The sequence below is a fragment of the Pipistrellus kuhlii genome, unplaced genomic scaffold (genome assembly GCF_014108245.1).
Source record: "Pipistrellus kuhlii isolate mPipKuh1 unplaced genomic scaffold, mPipKuh1.p scaffold_m20_p_37, whole genome shotgun sequence".
Classification (NCBI taxonomy): domain Eukaryota; kingdom Metazoa; phylum Chordata; class Mammalia; order Chiroptera; family Vespertilionidae; genus Pipistrellus; species Pipistrellus kuhlii.
The window spans coordinates 4851956-4868081 of record NW_023425537.1 but is presented as its reverse complement, the minus strand read 5'-3'; the positions used below and the strand labels follow the sequence as shown (position 1 = coordinate 4868081).

General features: G+C 61.3%; 1 protein-coding gene and 1 non-coding gene across 3 annotated transcripts in view; one reads left to right on the top strand and one right to left on the bottom strand.

The window, feature by feature from the left end:
• Nucleotides 1-1517: 1517 nt before the first annotated feature.
• On the bottom strand, nucleotides 1518-1589 carry TRNAC-GCA. Its single transcript has one exon. It is a non-coding gene; the product is annotated as a tRNA-Cys (tRNA).
• Nucleotides 1590-2201: 612 nt separating this feature from the next.
• The window catches only part of LASP1 (LIM and SH3 protein 1), a 35080-nt gene continuing 21155 nt past the window's right edge, over nucleotides 2202-16126 (top strand). Inside the window, exons 1-2 of one of the 2 annotated variants that reach the window (XM_036407943.2) lie at nucleotides 2202-2401; nucleotides 10202-10296. In XM_036407943.2, the coding sequence (XP_036263836.1) occupies nucleotides 2333-2401; nucleotides 10202-10296 (164 nt within the window). In that variant the 5' untranslated portion in view covers nucleotides 2202-2332. Of the gene's footprint in view, nucleotides 2402-10201; nucleotides 10297-16126 lie in introns of those variants that run through there. The other variant, XM_036407944.2, reaches the window with a different exon arrangement.

Genomic DNA, 16126 nt, shown 5'->3' with positions numbered 1-16126 from the left:
AAAAGCAGCCGACACTTCCCTCCTTTGAGGCTGTTCAACATCTATTGGTCCTGGAGGTGGGCAGGGCAGTATTATTTTGCCTACTTTATTCTCTGACAGGAAGACTAGGAGAATGAATCCAAAGTTCAGTAGCTTATTAACTGCAAAGTTTAACAGGACATACGCAGACAGCCGGAGCTGGCAGGGCTCAGTGGTTGAGCATCGACCTATGAACCAGGAGGTCTTGGTTCCATCCCCAGTCAGAGAATACGCTTGGGTTTTGGGCTCAATCCCCAGTGTGGAGCGTGCCGAGGCAGCTGACCGATGAGTCTCTCATCCCTGATGTGTCTATCTCTCTCTCCTTCTCCCTTGCCCTCTGGGGGGAGGGGAGGGAGGGAAGAGGAGAGAAGACATACACAGATAAAAGGTAAAAAGTGGACAGCTTTCTCCTTCATATTCGCACCAAGAAAAGCCTTAGGCCTGGGGTAAGTTTGAGGCCTAGTGTCCAGGAGGGTCTAAGTTTTGCCCCAGGAGGACAGCTTTGCCCATGTCCAGCCTCACACACATGGAACAGCAATGGGAGCCCTGGGGAAAAATGCACTGGAGTATTCCCCAGGGGCCTGAAGGGATGACACAACCAAATTCCGGGTTTAAAATATCGCAGGTGCCCTTTGACCACAGTAGCATGCCTCTTCCTTTCTCCTTTATTTTTCCTTTTTTGGGGCAAAACCTTGTCGAACGGGCTGTCCTTACTCCTTTCACATGTACTGTTTTCCTCTGGCTTAGCAATGATACTGTCAGTAACACAACCGACAAGTATCTGTCCCTGCCTTTAGGCCATGGAACTCGATAGCCCTGTATTACCCGTTTAGTGGTTCTCAAAGTGTGGTCCCCTGACCAGAAGCATCTGCATCTTCTGGGAACTTGTCAGAAATGCAGATTCCCTGGGGAGCCCACTCCGGGCCTGCGGGATGAGGACCTGGGGGTGTCTTCACAAGCCCTCCAGGTAATTCTGATGCACACTAGTTTACGTCAGTTTGTATTCGGAGGTAACTTTATTTTTGTAAATTAAAATGAGCTCTGGATGTGCCTGGGGCATTTTAACCTTCTCAAAAGTGCGTTGACTCTCTTCTCTACCTGTGTTCTGAGCACCGGTAATAAAAAAAAAGTTGAAGTTTGGAGAAAGGCTGTGGCTTTGTTCCCCTTGACCCACCCACACCCCATCCGAAACGGAACACCAACGGCGGCGGGGTGGGGGGCGGGGGTGGGGGCAGTCATTTTGTTCCCGGATCCCGTGGCCGCGGAAATCCCGATACCTCTGGCCTCTGGCGCCAACAATCGAGCCTGATTTGGGCACAGATCCACCCCTCCTCCTCCTGCTGGGCACAAAGCAAAACCGAAAGCGTCCCGCTAAGATTGGACATGAGAAATGCATTTCTGAAAAATCGTTTCTGTTTTCCTTTAATCCAGGAGTCAATCTTAAAATAAAGAGTCAAGAAAGATGGGGCCTTATTCGTTGCAGGGAAGAAAAACCACCAAGGGGGCACCCGGATTTGAACCAGGGACCTCTTGATCTGCAGTCAAATGCTCTACCACTGAGCTATACCCCCGCGCCGCTCTGGCTCCCGGAGATGGGTCTTTGGATGCACCGAGGGTCGGAGGCCAGAAGAAAGGAATGGAGGAGGAAAGGGGGCCAGGCCGAAAGCGGACGGTGCCCGGACCCGGGGCACTCCGGCCAAGCTGCGCGGAGAGGGGAGAACTAGCCCGGGCTGGAGGCACAGATTCCGCCCCGCAAAGAAAGACATGCGGCGGGAAGGGAGGCCAATGCAGGCGTGGGGCACGGGGTTCCCATCCCGTCCATGGGTTCATCCCAGGTAGCGACGGGCACAAAGGAAAGTCCCCGAATGCGGTGAATCAGTTCGGGCGCTCAGGGGTGTGCCAACCCCGCCCTCGACGGCCTCCCGCAGCCCGCGCTCCGCCACCCCGGCTCCGGGCAGGGCTGCGGGCACAGCCGGCGCTCCCCGGGGCGCCCCCATCGGGAGCACCGGGCGCCGGGAGCCCCGGGGACTCACCTAGGCCCGCTCCCCGCGCCCACACCCCGCCCGGAACCCGCCTCCGCCAGCACCCCGCTCCCGGGAGCGCGCCCGGCGCGCGCCCCCGCCCTCCGCGCCCCTCCTCCCGCCCGCCCCGCCGTGTTTATAGGGGCGGAGGGCGGAGGCGAGCCAGTTCCCCGCTCCCGCCGCCGCCGCCGCCGCCGCCGCCCGCGCCGCTGCCTCCGCGGCGCCTCCCGCCTGCCCGCTCCGGGGAGAGAGCGCGCGAGCCCGGGCGTCCCCGCCCAGCCTCTCCCGGAGCCATGAACCCCAACTGCGCCCGGTGCGGCAAGATCGTGTACCCCACGGAGAAGGTGAACTGCCTGGACAAGGTGAGCCCGCGGCCGGGGGGCGCGCCCTGGCCACTGCCGCCCCGAGAGCTCCAGATCGGGGGCCGCGAGAGGGGCCGGGGCCACGCCGCCTGGCCCCCCGATCCCGGGGGGAGAGGGAGGAGGAGGAGGAGGGCGGTGTCAGGGGGTGCTGGGGGCACAGACCCCAGGTCTGCGAACCGGGGGGCCCGAGGCGAGGCCAGGGGTCCACGCGTGGCGGGCAGCGGGTATGGAGCGGCCGGCTCCGTGCCCCGGGGCTGGGCGGAGGAAGAGGGGTGGGGGAGCCAGGCCACGGGGAGGGGGTGCTGGGGGAAGGTTAGGGGTGCAGCCCCGCCCCCTAAGCCCCGGAGAGAGAGTGAGAGAGCCGGCCGCTCCCTCTCCCCGCCGCCCGGAACGCCAAGTAGGCGGAAGCGCGGGGCTCGGGGGGAGGGGGCGGCGGGCGGGGGGCGGGGCAGGGGTTGGGGGGGCCCCGCGGAACCGTCCGCGGAGGCCGCGGGTGGCTGGGCTTCCTGGCCCGGGGACTGGGTTTGGGGGGGCTCCGGCGGGCGAGGGTTGCATCTGGTGACCTGGGCTGCGGATGGGGAAGGACCTGAGTCCCACGGCGAGACCCCCTGTTTCGGGCGATCTGGGGTCCCCTGGGCGGTGCAGCGGCTGCTAGACCGCGGGGTTCAGGGCAGCGCCCCAGCCCCCACCCCAAACTGGAGGCCACCTCGGGGTGCGGGGCGGCTCGGGCCGCGCGGGGCGGGGCCGGGGCCGGTCGGGGTGGGTGGCGGGCGGGTGCTCCGCGGAGATCGCCTGAAATTGTGCTCCGAGCCCGAGCCCCGGCTTGCAGAACAAAGAGCTAACTTTTCAAAGCAGGTTTACCCAGTGGAGGGTGGGGTTGGCTGGATTCGGGAGAAGGCTAGGAAAGGGGGGAGGCGTTTGGGGGGAGGGAAGGGTGGCCTTCTGGAAATTCACTGTCCCCTGAGGCCCTTAGGATTTCGTGTCCGGCCCCCCCTCCCCCCCATGCTGGACTTGTTCATCTGGTTGCCATTATGCTTTCGGAGGGGGTGGGGGTGGAGAGCAGAACTGGGTGTTTCCAGCAACTTGGGGAAGAAGGACCTGGTCCTCTTTTTTAGCTTCCTTAGATCCTGAGGCAAAATGTGTCTCCTCTGCACGCCCCCTCCCTTCGGTCTGGAGGAGGGGCTTTGTGATTTTTGTCCCCTTCCTCATCGGGCCACTTCCCAAAGCTGGCTCCAAGTTCAAATACCCCCCCCCCCTCTTTTTTTTCCTTCCTGAAATGGCAGGAATGGGGGCCTGGGATGGAAGAGGGGTGCAGAGCCCCAGGGTCAAGTTCATTGCTCACCTGACGCCATGTTTGCTTGGGAAAGGACAGTTCATTGGATACTTAACTCTCCCCCTTGGGGTTGGAGCCTCCTCGGTGACCTTTGGCCTCTGAGTCAGGGTGAAAGGACGTCGGGTTCCAGGTTCTGAAATACTTTTGAACTTGCTCCTGGAGGAAGGGGCCGAGGGGGCTGCTGCTGTCTCACTGCCCCTCTGGGGCTTGGCCAGACAGGAGGGGAGGAGGGCCCCACTGTGGACACAAAGGATGTGGGCCCTGACCTTCCCCAGGACTGGGCCAGCCTCCGGAGGGTAGGACGTGAGCTTGGAGGCACTGGCTGGGGAACCATTTGTCCTTGCACACAGGCCTCTTTGCCCTCCCCTGGTGGTGGGCATTTGGCCTCTGTAACTGGAGTTCCCTGGGCTCCCCTTCCCCACAGTCATGAACTGGCGAGAGGTTGTGGGCGCTTTTCCCATATAAGGCAGAAGCCAGGTAGATGGAGAGAGGGCTCACCCATCCTCATTCCAGGTTTTCTCCCACCCGCTTTATGAGTGGCTCCAGGCCTCAGTGTTCCGGATCTGTCCGATGGGTGTGATGACGTCATTTCCTTGGGGGAGGGGCGGGGCCCTAAAGCGCCGGGAAATGGTACAGGCTGTGGATTCCCCGCCTTCCTGGGATACTCCCTCTAGCCCCACACCTGCTCCTCTGCAACAGAACGTGTGTGCTGGGTGTCAGAGGGGAGGGGGGGCAGGAGTCCGGCAAGGTACCCTCCCCGGTAGCTGTTCTCCCGTCCCAGCTGAAGCCGACAGTCAGGTGGGGGTTGCCTTGGGAAGTGGGGATTTAAATACATTTTTATTGATTTTTAGAGAGAGGCGGGGAGAATAGAGAGGTAGGAAAACATCGATGAGAGAGAAACATCCATCGCTGCCTCCTGCATATCTCTCCTGGGGATCGAACCTGCAGCCTGGGCTGTGCCCTGTCCTCCAATCGAACACAGAGATCTCCAGGTTCCTGGGCTGACACTCACCGCTGAGCCGTACCTGCCGGGCATCCCCCCTCTTTGAGAGCTTTCCCTGGAGGAGGTGGTCCCTGCACCCAGCTGGGGGCCTGGAGTATCCAGGGATCAGACCTCGTCCATCCGTCCAATCTCTCCAGGCAGTAAGGATTGGCACTTCCTACTGGGGCACGGGTACCCCAAGGGCTGAAACCGGCAGAACCTTTAGTCCCAGGGGCCAGGTTGCTAACCAGCTTCCCCAGGCTTCCAGTTTACAACAGGACAGAGTCAAATTAGACCCACCCCGCTCCCTTTAATTTCCCTACCGCACAGTCTGACCCAAAGCACAAGATATTCCCTTGGTGTTAACCTTTGTTCCTCCGGAGCCTTATCTCCCCAAGGCTTAGGGGAGTGGAGGCCATGTTACCCCTGATGGCCCCCGGCCCCCAGCTCGCAGCACCCCGGGAGTTCCGCACGCTGGGTAAATACACGTTGCTGATGACGGTGTGTGAGCTTCCTTCCCCAGAGGACTTCTGGGATTAAAGTCGGGGGAAACAGGGTGACCTCACTGGGTCGCTCACTGGGCAAATATTTATTGAGCACCTGCCTTGTGCCAGGCACTCGGAAGGGTTGCCCTTGCAAGGCCTTTGGGAAGGGAGAGAGGAGCTGTGTCTCCAAACATCCTCCTCCTTTTGAGAGATTTGTGGGTTTGTATCCCGGATCCTGTTGGGAAGCCTTTGCATCTGGGAGCCTGTGTGGGGAAGAATCTTGCCCTGCCCCTGCCCCTGGGCTGGCTTTCTGGGCTCCTGAAAGCAGGTGAGACAGTCATTGTGGACGTGCAGAGGACTGTGTGTGTGTGTGTGTGTGTGTGTGTGTGTGCCAGTTTCCCTGGATTCCCCCAGTGGAGGGCTCTTTGCCTCTGGTTGTCTACATTGCCCCCTACTCTGCCCTCTCACTTCCATAGGGGCCAGCAAGATAGGAGGAGACTGGGCCCTCACCTGTTTGGCTCAGTGGATAGAGCATTGACCTGTGGACTGAAGGGTCCCAGGTTCGATTCCTGTCCAGGGCATGTACCTGGGTTACGGTCACATTCCCAGTAGGGGGTGTGCAGGGGGCAGCTGATTGATGTTTCTAACTCTCCCTTCCTCTCTGCAAAAATCAATAAAATATATTTTTAAAAAAAGATGGAAGGAGACTGGGCTGGACACACTAAAAAGATAAGTCCTTGTGGGACGGTGCCCCATTTTACCAGCTAAAGCGGAGTGGCCATCCATTCACAGTAGCTGCTACTGATTGCGAGGTGCCAGGCTCGGTCTTCGCAGCAGCTTCCCACAACAGATGTGGCTGCTCCCAAAAACGATGAACCCCATAAACGGAGGCTCAGACTGTGTGTGGCTCATTGAAGTTCTTTGTGCTCCGCTCTTTTGCCTGTTACGTTGGCAAAACAGTACTTTAATGCCCAGCTAGCGTAGCTCAGTGGGTGAGTGTCGACCTACGAACCAGGAGGTCATGGTTTGATTGCCCGGCAGGGCATATACCCGGGCTGTGGGCTCAACACCCAGTGTGGGGCATGCAGGAGGCAGTCAATCAATGATTCTCTCTCATCATCGATGTTTCTCTCTCTCTCCCCCTCTCCCTTCCTCTCTGAAGTAAAAAAATATATATTTATTTAACAAATATATATATATCTTTAAGTACTTTTATTTACACTATCTCATTAGTGTCCAGACCCTGGCCTGAGGAATGTTCTGGGCCTGGGCCTTTCCAGGAGCTGGGATACTAGGAATAATCATCTCCCCTGGGAATTTGTGGAGATGACTTTAAACCCGTGCCCAGGTGACCAACTGAACCAGGTTGGTGACCCAGCCAGGGTGGAGCTGGAGTTACCCCTAGAAAAGGGAAAAGCCACTGGGGCACAGGAAAGGAGAGGAAGGTCTTACTTATCTTTGAACCCTGAGTCAGGTAGCCTGGGTGCAGAGGGCAAGATGCCAGGCTGCAGGCAGTGACCTGAAGCTGGCCGCGTGCCCGAGCCGAGAGCCGGGAGCCGGGAGCCGGGAGCGCGCCTGCCCCACCTCCACCCCGATTACAGGGAGACAGGCGCTGTCCCAGCCTCGCCCAAGAGCGGGCGGCTTCCTTCTGCTCACGGCCTCCGTGTCTCTCTGCGGAGTGGGTTTCTGTGCCCGGGGCTTCAGCTTTGGAGCTGCGGGCCCGGAAGGCTGGCGGGCAGGCTGAGCCTTGGGGGAAGGGCTGGGGAGCTTCGAACAGGCCTGATTTTTGTGTGAAAGGGAAACAGGGACTTGAGGGCAGTGGGGAGGATTAGGGTTGCCTGCCCAGAGGTTGTACTTTGCTCCAGATCCTGAATCCCAGAGTCACTGACATCTCCTTCCTGGGGCCTTTAAGAAAGGGGGACAGGAGAAAGGCAGACCGAGAGGGTCCTTGTGGGGTTTTATTATTTTCTTAATTTTTGTATTTTTTATTGATTTCAAAAAGGAAGGGAAATAGAGAGACGGAGAGACAGAAACATCAATGATGAGAGAGAATCATCAATTGATCAATTGTTTGCCTCCGGTACATTCCCCACGGGGGGCGAGGGGGGGAATCGAGCCCACAACCCGGGCAAGTGCCTTGGCCAGAATCGAACCTGGGACCCTTTAGTCCACAGGCCGACACTCTATCCCCTGAGCCAAACCGGCCAGGGCTGTGGGGGTTTAATTGACTTATGTCCCTGACTGAGCTGGTCACCCGACCTGACAGACAGGGAGGGGGTGTCCCGGTCCAGGCTGGGCCCCGGGGCTGCTGAGTGACTGGCCATAGTCCGTCCTCCCTGCCCTCCACGTGCCCCCTGTGAGGAGGACACGGGGGCAGGCGCTGCTGGTTGTTCGGAGCCTGGGAGCCCTTCCCCCAGGAGGGAAGTGACCTGAGCGGTGGCTCGGAGTGCAGCTAGCTCTAGCTCGGGGCGTGAGTCATCTCCTCACTCCTCCCCACACCGCTGTGGGACCCTGGTTTTAGTTCCACTTTACAGCTGCAGACTTTACCATGCCCCTGGAGCCACTCGGACCACCTGTGCTTTTATTATTCTGCTCTCGAGCCCCCGTTAGGGAACAGACCCTAGTGTACCTATCTAGCTGGAAGCAAGGGGTGTCTGGGGGTGAGGTGGGGAAGAGCTACGGATGGAAATGGGTACCATCCCTTCATATCGGGGGTCCCCCCTTCAAATGGCAGCCGGGAGGGGTCTTGTGGAAGGAACCCTCAGCCCAGTCAGTATACCCTGCCCCTTTCCAAGGGGCTTGACCCCTGGGTGAGATCCTAGCCATCTGCTGGGGCGGGAAAAGGGGTTTCTGTCTCCTTCCCTTTCTCTCCCCCAAATCCATCAGGAGGCTGCTTTGGAGGTCCCCAGGTCTAGGACAGTGTGTATTCCTATAGGTGTGTGTGTGTGTGTGTGTGTGTGTGTGTGTATGTGTGAAAGTGGGTCATGGTCTGGATTCCAGAGAATATTTTTCCTGACAGGCCCCTGAGGCGGTAGGGGGAGGTAGGGGCCTGGGCAGCTGAGCAGGCGGAGGCCAGCAGGCTGGGTGGTGACAGACCCGGGCGCCCTGCCAGTGCCTCCCAGGTATGGGGGGAGGGAGAGGGGCTGCCACTGTGGGCACTGACTGGGCAGGGACTACCCTCTTTCATTTTTTATTTATTTACTTTTTTAAAACATACATTTTTATTGATTTCAGATAGGAAGGGAGAGAGGGATAGAAACATCAGTGATGAGAGGGAATCAGCAATTGGCTGCCTCCTGCATGCCCCCTACTGGGGATCGAGCCCACAATCCAAGCATGTGCCCTTGACCAGGAATCGAACCTGGGACCCTTCAGTCCACAGGCTGACGCTCTTTCCACTGAGCCAAACCAGCCAGGGCAAGGACTACCTTCTCTTAGTTTTTCTGGGGGGCTGTGTGTGTTGGGGCGTTGCACCTGGAGTGGGGGCTGGGCTGTGGGCTGGGCCTCGGCGGGGGTGGGGGCTGAGCTTGGATCAGCCACCCCTCCCCTCTGCTCCCAGACCTCCGGCTGGCCTTCCCCACACAGTGGCTCTCCTGTCACTCCATGTGCTGTTGTGCCACCGGGGATTCCTTCTGTCCCCGGACGGGGAAGCACCCTATGGTGGACGAGGGCCATGGAAGGGGCCCTGGAATCCCAACCTCCCAGCTTCTTCCTGTCCCCTCCTCCAAGGTGTCCCAGGGGAACTGAGCGGCAGGAACACACCTTTTGAAAGGCAGTGCCTTGGGGGAAATTCCTTGGCTGACGGCCCTGTGCCGGTCACCTTCACACAGCTCCCCCCGCCCTCCCCTGGCCTCTGGCCTTCCCTGAGGGCTTGGGAGTGTCTCCTGTGACTTCTGGGAAATGGGGCAGAACCAGGCTGGGTCACCCAGGCAGCCTGGGCTCCGGGGTCCTGGAAGCTGGGCTCCCGGTCAGTGCAGATCCCAGGGCCATGCAAACCCAAGGTGCATGGTTTGGCCAGTGTCACCATTGCTGAGGAGGTCCCTCCTGTTGCCTCCTCTCCCCTCCACTGGCCTTCCCGGATCGGCCTGCGTGTGAAAGTGGGTCATGGTCTGGGCCTCTCGGCGTTGCTGGAGTCTCACCTGTCATGCACTGTCCCCCGCGTTGTGGCCGTGGCCGGGCACAGCGACGCCCCACCTGTGCCCACACACAGAAGCTCCCGGGCAGCTCCCCTGGGAGCCCCTGGTTGAGGTTCAGAGCTGCTGTGCCCAGCATCTAACACTCTGGTGCTCAGAGGTGCCAGGTGCCGGCCGCGGGCTGTGCAGGTGATTTCTCATCGAATCCCAGACCATCCCCGGAGGAAGCGATGTGGTCCCTGACAAGGTCACACAGCCAGTCAGGGGGGCGCTCCGGTGTCCACTGTGGGGGATCCCCTTCCAAGGCTTTTAAGCAGAGCCCTGCAGGGCCTGAGAGAGAGATGCTGAGTGCTCTCCCGGGTGAGGGCGGGAGAGAGGGTGAGGGCGGGAGAGAGGGTGCAGGAGTGTGGATAGAGCTTGGGCACCCACTCCTACCCTCTGGTTGGGGGTCCCACAGGAAGTGGGAGGTTCAGGGCCAGGCCCCCCTCCTCCTCTTCTCCAGGCCTCGTCAGTGCTGAGGAGCTGCCCCTCCTGTTCAGCAGCCGTCTCTTAGCAACCCTGGTCCAGCTTTGCAGGAGCAATGGGGCTACTCCAGCTTGGGGGCAGCAGGCACGGTAGGGAGGTGGAGCTGACCTCTGGGGACAGCTTAGCACCACTGTCACGGCCCTTTCCCCACTCACCCTCCACGTCTGCCCTCCTCCCATCCTTACATCGCCAGTGACTGATTGGGGGGGAGGGTGAAAAGGGGGAGCTGGGACCTGCGATGCCCCCAGCTCGCCTGGTGGAGCCGAGTGCTCCCTCCTGGGCCTGCGCCCCTCCCTCAGGGCCTGTGTCTGACGGGTGTCCGCCCTCTGCCTCTGTCCCCAGTTCTGGCACAAAGCATGCTTCCACTGCGAGACCTGCAAGATGACACTCAACATGAAGAACTACAAGGGCTACGAGAAGAAGCCCTACTGCAATGCGTGAGTGCCGCCCGGGGCAGGGGCGGGGCCGGGCGGGTCCCGGGTGGATCCCTTCCTCATTCTTCCCTCCGTGCTAATCTCCACGAGGGGACTTCGCCTTCGCCACGAGCACGTCCGGCTCTGCCTGGTTAGCGTCCGTCCCAGGTCAGCTTCCCCGCGGCCGGATGAAGTAAGGGCTCTCCTTCCCATTTCACAGAGGAGGAGACTGAGGCCCGGGGAAGGGAAGGGATGACGTGTCTAGAGAGAGGCTAGTTCGCCCAGTGAAATACGTACGTTCCTCCCGCTGACCGGCCGGAGGGTGGGGCCCAGGGGGAAAAGCGAGCGGCCCTGGTGTCTGCCCGGTTGTGTTCTCTGCGTCTCCTTTCCTCCTCGCTCTCCTCAGAATGGCCGCTGACTGTCTCCATCTCTCTGTCTGCCCCCTGCCAGAGCCCGGGCACTGATTCTTTGGGGGATCCTGGCAGAGCCCTCCCTGGTGAGGCAGCAGGAAGGGGGGGCCTGGCTCCGGGCAGAGACCCCCGTCTTCTCGGACGGTGTGGGCTCGGACTGTTCCCTCTGCACTGGGCCCTGCAGCCTGGCCTGCTGCGGAGAGGGGGGCGTAGGTAGGGCCCCTCACCCCACGCTGCTGCAGAGAATGCAACACCTCGGTCTTCGGGGCGACCTTGTGTGCGTGACAAGTGCAAACTCGGCGGGGTCTGGGGCGCAGGCAGCCCCTCACAGCCGCCCCGCCAGGTAGGGTTTTAGAAGGTCAGGTCGGTTCAGCAGAACTGACTCGAGTCCAGTTTTTCTTTAAGTTCCCAGTCAGAGGCTCTTTGCAGCGGAAGTTCACCCCAGAGGGGGACCCTGGGACTTGTCTCAGTGGCCTTGGGGTCTTAAGCCCCCTTTGGAAGGCTGCCTCTCTCCCCTTTTGGCACCCCCAGTGCCCTGCTCGTACCCCCTCTCATTAGGTAAGCATGGCCGCCCGCTGCTGCCTGCTAACCTGTGCAGGTGCTGGGAAAACAGATTTCTGATAAAATCTCACACTCAGGATACATGTGTGTCCTCCCTTCTGGGAGGGCTCGGGGGCTCCCCGGGGAAGGGGAAGGTCCGGGGCACCACGGCGGTGGTCGCCTGGGTCCCCCTCTCTCCCCTCCGTGCGCCTCCTCTTCTGTTAACTTATCTGGCCCTCTCCCCCCAGCCTCCACCCCAGTCCCCCCCAGGGAAATGGGACATTCCTCGAATTCTTAAGGACTCACACAAGCCCTGATTCTCTGCCACTTCCTCCCTCTGTTGGGGAGTGGGGTGGGGTTCAGCAAAGCCGGAGGCTGGGGCAGTGTTAACCCCTCCGTGGCTGGACCACTCCCGGCTGGCTTCTGGGCACGGAGGCTCCTCGGGGGGCAGCTTCGGACCGCCGCCTCTCCAGGCAGCCGTCTGGCCGAGCCCCCAGTCCCGGCTGCTCTGCCCTCGGGCTGCGGTAGCCTAGAATTCAGGGAGCGCTGGGAGTTGGAGAAAGAAGTCAGAGGCGTGCCCTTGTTTTCTCTGTGCCACAGTCCCGCCCAGCTCACTGCTCTCCCTCTTCTGGGGAGGCCGCAGTAAGGGGGTGAGGGGCTCCTTGCATCGGTGGAGGGTGGGGAGGCCCAGGGGAGGTGGGAGACGGAGCGCCCCTCCTGGCTTGGATCCCGCTTCCAGCTGCCTGGGCAGGTCTGTCTCGGCCTCCAGCCAGAGCAGGGGCAGGGGGGGGCGGGGGTTTGCCCTCTCCGTTGCCCCAGCCTTTACAGCCGGCCCCGCTGACCTTTGGCCCCGCGGGGTGTCCCCTGGGAAGGAGAAGACGTGGGGGCTCTGTGGTCCGGCTGTGTTTCGCTCCGGCGTGTAGTAGCAGCTTGCCCGAGGCATTCACACGCCTCAGCCAGCTCCTGCCGAGCAGCGGTCTGTGCCAGCGATCCAGACAGGGAAATTCCAGGACAAGCCAGATGCGGGCCTGGCCTGCCAGAGCTGCCTGGAGACCTGCCCCAGCCTCGGTTTCCCCAGGGCTCCAGCTTCCTACCTTCCCCGGGACCAGACCCCGAAGGCTGCTGAGCGCCTGCTCCGTGCCAGCCCCGTGCTGGGTGCTCACCCTCCTTCCTTCCTGTTTTCTTCCTGCCTCTGGCCCCATGCTCCAGGGGCACCCGGCTCCGGATCCTGGGCTGTCCGGGGTGCAGAGCGCTGCCCTTTGCTCCGTGGGCCAGGCCTGGCTTCCTCCTGGGCAGCGCCGCCCGCTCAGAGCCCGAGAGGCGGGGTCTCTCCTGGCCCTCTGCCAGGGCGCCGGGCCCACCCAGTGAGTGAGCTTGAGGCCTCCGCGTTCAGGGGGAGGGTCAGGAGAGGAGCAGCCTGTCTGTCTTTTCCCAGAGGCACCTCAAGACTAATTTAAGTTCTGGAGAGGGACCGCAGGCAGCAGAGGCCTCTGCTGTTCCTCTCTGTGCTTTAGAGAGAGGTGTGGGGGAGCGGACAGGCTTTAGAGAGAGGTGGGGGGGGCGGGCAGGCTTTAGAGAGAGGTGGGGGGAGCGGACAGGCTTTAGAGAGAGGTGGGGGGCCGGACAGGCTTTAGAGAGAGGTGGGGGGGCGGACAGGCTTTAGAGAGAGGTGGGGGGGCGGACAGGCTTTAGAGAGAGGTGGGGGGGGCGGACAGGCCAGAGCTCACTTCGGGGCTGCCGGGCAGGGGCGCACCCCCGTGGACACGCACTCACACACGTGCCTGGTGTGTGTCCAGACACACACGCTGCCGGGCGTGGGCTGGGGAGAAGAGCCAGGGAGGTCGGCCCGAGAGGACGTGTTTGTGTTCACGCTCCCCAGGCCGCCCCGGCTGCTGTGCTGTGAGGCCTGCTTTGGCACAGGGGCCCGCGGTGGGAAGGCCCATTCACCGAGTCCTTTCCTGGCATGTCGAGGTGGGGGGGGTGAGTCTGCTCCATTTTGGTCAGAGGGATCGTTATACCCTCGATGATTTGTTTTCTAAGCTACATTTTCTGAAAGGTGGCAGGCCTGTCCCCACAGCAAACCTGCTGCTTTCTTTTCAGGCACCTAGTCTAGGAGTCTGGAGGGCAGGGGCAGGGGCAGGGGCAGGGACAGGGGCAGGGTGGGGGTGGGGAGAAATTGCTGTTCTTCCTCCTCGGGGGCATGACTCATGGAGGCTGCAGACTGTGTGTGTGTGTGTGTGTGTGTGTGTGTGAAGTGGGGGTGAAGTTGCAGGCGGAGAGGAACGAGCCAGCTTTCGGGGTGTCCAGAGGGGGAGTAGACATGGGCTGGGAAGGAGGGGTGCTCTGCTGGATCCTCCCCTCCTCATGGACTGGCCATCCTTCCGTGTCCTTGAGCTGTGGGGGAGGGGCTGCGCAGGGTGCAGATGCGTCTGGTTCTGGGGAGCGAGGGGCTGTGGTCCTGGGCCTGCCGCCAGGCCGCAGGGGGGGGCGGGCCTGTGCTGAGGGGAGGGGCGGTAGCGGGCAGATCCAGGCCTGTGGCACGGGGCTGCCCCATCTCCCCAGAAGTTTCTGCCCCGACCGAGCAAAATGGGGTCCGATAGCCAGGTCAGCGCCGGGCATGGGGAGGGTTTGTGCGGTGTGTGCGTGGGACAGGGAGACACTCGCAAAGGGGCATCCGCAAACCCTCCAGGCAGCCCGGCCCCTCACTCTCACCCCCAAATCCTTGCGCTCAGAGACGTGACGGCCGCCAGGAAGCTCAGGGTCCCTCATGCTCCCATTTCATGGATAAGGAAGCCAAGGCCCTGTGTTTCCAACCCCTGGCCAACTTGGCAGAATCACTCCTTTCTCTTTGTTGTCATCGGGGCAGGATGCTACCGTGTGTCTCCTGCCCCCGAGGGCCAGTAAGTTCTTCTTCTCGTCTAGCCTTGATCTTCTTGGCTGCTCGTTTTTCCCCCCCTCCGGTCAGACAATGCCTCCTTGTTGCTTCCTATCCCCACCACGTCAGCCCCGAGGCCTGGGGGACGGGTGAGAAACCGGGTTAGGGGGAGCCCTCCCTGCCGCCCTGGGCAGGGTTCCCAGCTGGGGCTCAGGGCTCCTTCCAGAGGCAGGATGTCGGGCCTGTGTTTCTCCCCCTCCCTCCTTTTGGTGAAACCAAAGGCTCCTTGTTGCTTTTTGTTGGTGTATTTTTGTTCCTCTTTGAACAAAAAGCTGTGGTTTTGAATGAGTCTGAGGCTGGAGGAGGCGAGGGTGCGTGCAGAAGGGGGCGCTGGGCTGCGTCCACTCCGCCTCTGCAACGCGGCTCCTGGTGGGCCTGGGCGTGGGGCTGGGCCCTGCGAGCGGTCCCTGTCCCCAGGAGGCCCCTCGCCGGAGCACAGCGCCTCTCAGCATCCTCCCTGCCCTCGGGTGGCTCAGAGGCCCTCAGGCATAACCCCTCTCTGGGGCAGGCCCCTGGTCCTGCATCCCTGCCTGCCGGTCATTGTTCGGACTCGAGACACCCTCTTTTTTGATAGGTTTAAAAGCATCTATCTCCCCAGGAGGCCACCTTGGCAAAATTTGCTTCCTTGTTTGTGCCTGTCTAATGCTTTATTTATATCCATGGAGGAGAAGAGACACCCTCTTTTTTATTTTTAATTATATATTTTAGTGATTTTTTACAGAGAGGAAGAGAGAGGGATAGAGAGTTAGACACATTGATGAGAGAGAATCATCGATCCGCTGCCTCTTGCACACTCCCTACTGGGGATGTGCCGGCAACCAAGGTACATGCCCTGATCGGAATCGAACCTGGGACCCTTTAGTCTGAAGGCCGACGCTCTATCCACTGAGCCAAACCGGTTTTGGCAAGACACCCTCTTTAGAAAAGGAGAAGGCGGCTTCTGACGGGTGGTGATCGAGAGACCCCATTGAAAGATGAATTCCTTTGTCCTCCACCGGCCCTGCCACGCACGTCTCTCCCCAGAGGCCCGAGCGCTGGGGCTGGACGGGGTCCCCCTGAGAGAGCTGTCCGCTGGCCCTGAGCCGGCTGGGTGGCCAAGGTGGAGGGGAGAGTGCACTGGGCCGTGCTCCTGGACACACAGCCTCCGTTTCTCTCCCTGTGAAATGGGCACATGGGTCACACTGACGTGTCCCATCCGTGGCCTTGGGGCAGATTTCCAGAGGGCATGTGCTCGGGACCCTGTCCATCCAGAAATCGCTTCGTGTGCCTGGAGGTTCTCTTGGAGGCTCAGCTGCCTGGTTTCCCTGCCCGTCTGGTGCGGGCTGGGGTTCCGGGGGGTCACTCTCTGGGGGCGGGGCCCCTCTCTGCCTCGGTGCCCACAAAGGCACACACACATCCATTCATCTCGCCTGGGAGGTGCGGGGAGCGAGGGCAGAGCTTCCACCTGAGGGCGGGAGGGAGGAAAAGGGAACGTTCCCAGCAACTGCTTCTGGAAGGAGGTCAGGGAGCCCCGTCCAGGGCAGTCATGCTGGCGGGGGAGGGGGCAGCGCTGCTGGGGCTGTGTCCCCCCTCGGAAGACGGACCGATTCCTGGCTCCTGTGCTCCTCGCCTCGCTGTCTCCCGGCCTTGTCCCAGCCTTGTCCTCCGTCCTCGCAGTGAGGACACCCTGGCTGCCTGTCTCCTCCCCACCCCCACCGCCCGGCTCCCTCTGTCTGCTCTCCCGCCCTCCTGCCTGGAGCTGAGGATGAGGTTGCCATGGGAACCTGAAGCGCAGTGAGCAGGGGAAGGGGAAGGCAGGGCTGTCAGGCCAGGGCTGGGGCTGCGGGGAGGGGACAGGACTGACCCAGGGCGGGGAGGAGAGCCCAGACTGCACGCCTGTCCGCCCCCCCCCCCCCCCCCCCGGGGGTAAGAGACAGAGGCTCTGCACTCCTCTTACGTCCAGCTCATCTGGTGCAGGATGGACAATTCC